Source organism: Pecten maximus, chromosome 15, assembly GCF_902652985.1.
Source record: "Pecten maximus chromosome 15, xPecMax1.1, whole genome shotgun sequence".
In the NCBI taxonomy this organism is placed as follows: domain Eukaryota; kingdom Metazoa; phylum Mollusca; class Bivalvia; order Pectinida; family Pectinidae; genus Pecten; species Pecten maximus.
Genome location: NC_047029.1, coordinates 18466697 through 18472451, shown reverse-complemented (window position 1 = coordinate 18472451; position 5755 = coordinate 18466697). Strand labels below are relative to the sequence as shown.

Here is a 5755-nt window from a genome sequence, read left to right as displayed (position 1 = left end):
ACATAGAACCCAGATCTACGTGACATGTTCACAAAGAACCCAGATCTACGTGACATGTTCACATAGAACCCAGATCCACGCGACATGTTCACATAGAACCCAGATCTATGTGACATGTTCACAAGAACCCAGATCTACGCGACATGTTCACATAGAACCCAGATCTACGTGACATGTTCACGTTGAACCCAGATCTACGTGACATGTTCACATAGAACCCAGATCTACGTGACATGTTCACATAGAACCCAGATCTATGTGACATGTTCACATAGAACCCAGATCTACGTGAGATGTTCACATAGAACCCAGATCTACGTGACATGTTCACAAAGAACCCAGATCTACGTGACATGTTCACAAAGAACCCAGATCTACGTGACATGTTCACAAATAACCCAGATCTACGTGACATGTTCACATAGAACCCAGATCCACGCGACATGTTCACATAGAACCAAGATCTACGTGACATGTTCACGTTGAACCCAGATCTACGTGACATGTTCACATAGAACCCAGATCTACGTGACATGTTCACATAGAACCCAGATCTACGTGACATGTTCACATAGAACCCAGATCTACGTGACATGTTCACATAGAACCCAGATCTACGTGACATGTTCACAAAGAACCCAGATCTACGTGACATGTTCACATAGAACCCAGATCCACGCGACATGTTCACATAGAACCCAGATCTACGTGACATGTTCACATAGAACCCAGATCTAAGTGACATGTTCACATAGAACCCAGATCTACGTGACATGTTCACATATAACCCAGATCTACGTGACATGTTCACATAGAACCCAGATCTACGTGACATGTTCACAAAGAACCCAGATCTATGTGACATGTTCACAAGAACCCAGATCTACGCGACATGTTCACATAGAACCCAGATCTACGTGACATGTTCACGTTGAACCCAGATCTACGTGACATGTTCACATAGAACCCAGATCTACGTGACATGTTCACAAATAACCCAGATCTACGTGACATGTTCACATAGAACCCAGATCTACGTGACATGTTCACAAAGAACCCAGATCTATGTGACATGTTCACAAAGAACCCAGATCCACGCGACATGTTCACATAGAACCCAGATCTACGTGACATGTTCACATAGAACCCAGATCTACGTGACATGTTCACAAAGAACCCAGATCTACGTGACATGTTCACATAGAACCCAGATCCACGCGACATGTTCACATAGAACCCAGATCTACGTGACATGTTCACAAAGAACCCAGATCTATGTGACATGTTCACAAGAACCCAGATCTACGCGACATGTTCACATAGAACCCAGATCTACGTGACATGTTCACGTTGAACCCAGATCTACGTGACATGTTCACATAGAACCCAGATCTACGTGACATGTTCACATAGAACCCAGATCTACGTGACATGTTCACATAGAACCCAGATCTACGTGACATGTTCACAAAGAACCAAGATCTACGTGACATGTTCACATAGAACCCAGATCCACGCGACATGTTGACATAGAACCCAGATCTACGTGACATGTTCACAAAGAACCCAGATCTATGCGACATGTTCACAAAGAACCCAGATCTACGTGACATGTTCACATAGAACCCAGATCCACGCGACATGTTCACAAAGAACCCAGATCTATGCGACATGTTCACAAGAACCCAGATCTACGTGACATGTTCACGTTGAACCCAGATCTACGTGACATGTTCACATAGAACCCAGATCTACGTGACATGTTCACAAAGAACCCAGATCTATGTGACATGTTCACAAAGAACCCAGATCTATGTGACATGTTCAAACAGAACCCAGATCTATGTGACATGTTCACATAGAACCCATATCTACGTGACATGTTCACATAGAACCCAGATCTACGCGAGATGTTCAAATAGAACCGAGATCCACGCAACATGTTCACATAGAACCCAGAATTACGTGACATGTTCACATAGAACCCAGATCTATGCGACATGTTCACATAGAACCCAGATCTATGTGACATGTTCACATAGAACCCAGAATTACGTGACATGTTCACATAGAACCCAGATCTACGCGACATGTTCACAAAGAACCCAGATCTACGTGACATGTTCACATAGAACCCAGATCTACGTGACATGTTCACATAGAACCCAGATCTACGTGACATGTTCACATAGAACCCAGAATTACGCGACATGTTCACAAAGAACCCAGATCTACGCGACATGTTCAAACAGAACCGAGATCCACGCAACATGTTCACATAGAACCCAGATCTATGCGACATGTTCACAGTAACGAGATCGTACGCCAACAGCTCACTGACATGTTCAACCCGTAACAAAACCGCCAACAGGTATCCCTGTTCACAATAACAAAACCGTGAATCGATCAACATGTTCACCTATTGACAGAACCGTGCACAAGTCACAATTTTTAGCGACATATTCACGAGGTAACAACATTCTGAACCGATCTCTAAATTTTAAGTGACACGCACTAAGAAGAAAAACCGTAAACTGGTCACAATGTCGCAAATTCACTCATTAAAAAACTTGAAATTATCACTAAAATAGATGAAATTTCATTGTGAACCAATCACCGTGAATGAAGTGTTCACTATCAACAAGTTACTAAGTGGAATGTTCACCTAACAGCGATACCTTGAACGGATCACCAATTAACATTTATAAGAACAATACAAGAAAATAAGTTGTTCAAAAATTCTCACACGAGCTTTAATGCCATGACTGATCTTCGAAGCTTTGACGAATAAAAAAGGAACAAAAGAGGCGTCCGTTAAGAAATATGCCTTTTTTGTCTGGCTATGGACATCTAGTGAATCTATAATGAACGAGATTGTGAGATGTCCACATTGAAAATATCATAAACACGGACTAACTTTCAAGTGTGTCTGGATCAAAGATATAATAATACGCTATTCGAAAATTGTGATAATTTCGAAATTGCAATTTAATTTACATTAATTAAGTTCGTGTCTTTTCTGAATATCGTTTTCTATAGTTTGATATGAAATTTTATTTTATGAGAAAGGGAACCTTATCTAAATAAGTCAAGTCACAGTTGTGACTTACAGTCTTATACTTCAATCTGAAAATGGTCTTTTGTTTAAACACGCTTATTTTTAGGTATTTGTTTTTGTTTACAAAATAATTCTATCAAAACTTCGAAAAGAAATAATAGCATTTAACTCGCTATTGTACAATTATATCCGATCACCGCAGATTCTTTTCTTCTTCCTCGTCCATATCTTTTATCAGCACAAATTCTTTCAAAGCTCTTGGTATTGGTAAACACTCGACTGTGTGGACTATTTTGTGTCCAAGTCGTTTGCGGATGCACTTCCTGCAGAGTAGCTGTAAAGAGGTAGGAGTCTGCATCTTACGTCGTAACCATTGCACGACATCCTCCTGCTCTGTGACAAGACGCGGAGGGATATAATTCATGTAAATATACCCACGTGCTCTGAAGTCAACGTAACCAAATGAAGCTAGAAGACGGCAGATATCGAAATGACCCTTTTCTGCTGCAATTTGGAAAAGAGATTTGTACACCCCATCAGAAAAGTACTTCCCTGGTTGTTCTAGGTCACAATTATGAATAACCATAAGGCGGATAATTTCGACCTTGTTGCTAACAACCGCGTCATATGCAGCTGTTTCCCCTTGGTGATTGTATATATCGTGTCTACTGCCTGCGGCAAGAAGAAGACCCACGACCTCTGTGTAATTCCGCTTAATGGCAATATGCAGGGCGGTGTCACCAGTTTTAAATTCCCGCCTATTTAGATCACAGCTGGCTTTGAGCAGACGAGCAACAGCATCTTTGTGGTTATAACAGACCGTCTCCATCAGAGGTGTTCGTCCCCAATAATTTTGGACATCTATTAGACTTCCGGCGGAAATCAGGATGTCGAGGACGTCGGCACAGCCATTCCTAGCGGCATAGTGAAGGGCCATATCGCTGTTCCTGTCAGTAATATTAATATTACACTGAGCCCTCAGCAGTCTCAGAACTGCATCAGTTTTATTATTTCTCACCGCTTTCATCAATGGCGTCTTTGATGTTATATCTAAAGTGTCAACATTGACTCCCCTTCGTATCAAAACATCCAACATTTGACAGTACCCATCGTCTGCTGCGTAATGGCAAGGCGAGTTACTGAACGTGTCCTTCGCGTCCAGTTGTGCCCCTGCTGCAATTAATAACAACATGCACGCCATCTTGTGTCGCAAGACAGCGAAATGAAGGGCTGTCCTTCTTAAGGTAGTTGTTGTTTGGTTGACGTCACACTTGGATTCAATGAGATACTGTAACATGTACGTGTAACCTCGATACGAGGCAAGATGTATGGGACATAAATCAGCGTGGTTTTTCTTTCTCACCTCAATGAATTTAGCATTAAGGTCTATCTTATGCTGGGTTACCAAACGTTTCAGTAGCTGTAGTTCATTGTTCAATACGGCATCGTAGAACTCGACACCAACGATTTGTGTTCGGAGCAGCATTGAGCCTGTTTTGTTAGGGCGCGCACGCGTGTGTATAAGAAATCTATATGCCCTCTGTTTAACACACAGGATGTAAACAGTACCAGAAATATAGCTCACCGTTTCCTCCTCTAGCTCCGCTGCTTACAATCGTTTGTAACCCGTGTCATGGTGATAGACCAGGGCTGAAAACCTTTCCTAGTTGTCTCCTCTCCTGGATCTGTTATGGCGGCTGTTAACAGAAAATTACATGACGTTTTTTTGTCTTTCACTACATCGCCAGCATTACTGACGCACATAGGAGTCGGACACATAAATTATAATAATCGTAGATAGGTAATTCGGCCGACAGAGGGCGCTCAGTGTTTCCCACGCAGCAAAGAAAAACAACTCTTGCGGTCTACACACAGTTCAAAGCAGTAGCTGGATCAATGAATAATATTGATTTTTGGAAGTTACAAAGAAGTTGGAGTTGTCCCCCTTCCAATACTACTTCCCAAGACTATGAATGGTCTTTCTAAGATGGCGGGCCGAGTTAATCACAGAAGGTAGTGGTGCACTTTAAGCTACAAAATCACTTTTTTTTTAAAGAAAAACCTGACGAAACAAGAAATATCTTTTAAAAAGATAAACGACATAGTTTTAATGCTGGTGGTTATAATCTAAAACTGCTGGTGAACTATTATATCAGTTTGAATCATTTTTGCATTTGAATCAGGAAAATAATTTTATTTATGTGTCATTTGTAAAGATACATCCACTTATTCAGCTTGCATTCAATCTTAACTTTATTTCATTATTAACTGCATTCCTGCATTTTGCATTTACCGCTACATTGACCAATCACATACTTTAACTTGACCAGTAACGCCACCTGTCCCGTCATATCCGAGGCCAAAAGAATATTATACGGCTATGCCGAAAAAGTTCGAAGTCTTAACTTAGAAATATTTAAGAATATATAACAACATTATCTAAAGACCTATAATATACTAGTGTTACAAGTATAAAGTATAAGGTATAGAGGGTATTAGGCTACCTTACTACATGTAGCTCAGACGAGTGGGGATTTCCCTTCAGCCTCGTGGCAGGGCATTTTTCATTCCTCCTTCCTATTACAGATTCGGTGCCGTTAACAATTCCAAGTGAAAGTAATAGGAGATTGAGAGGCTTCCATGGAGCTAAAGAACCTGGGTTGTGATCGTCTTTGGGGGGCGAAGACTTTGTGAAGG

At 41.2% G+C, this 5755-nt stretch overlaps 1 protein-coding gene across 1 annotated transcript; it reads right to left on the bottom strand.

Annotated features, from left to right (window-relative positions):
• Positions 1 to 3231: 3231 nt before the first annotated feature.
• LOC117343098 (serine/threonine-protein phosphatase 6 regulatory ankyrin repeat subunit B-like) lies at positions 3232 to 4914 on the bottom strand. Its single transcript, XM_033905408.1, has one exon. The coding sequence runs from the start codon at positions 4542 to 4544 to the stop codon at positions 3252 to 3254; it is 1293 nt and encodes a 430-aa protein (XP_033761299.1). The 5' UTR covers positions 4545 to 4914; the 3' UTR covers positions 3232 to 3251.
• Positions 4915 to 5755: the final 841 nt, after the last annotated feature.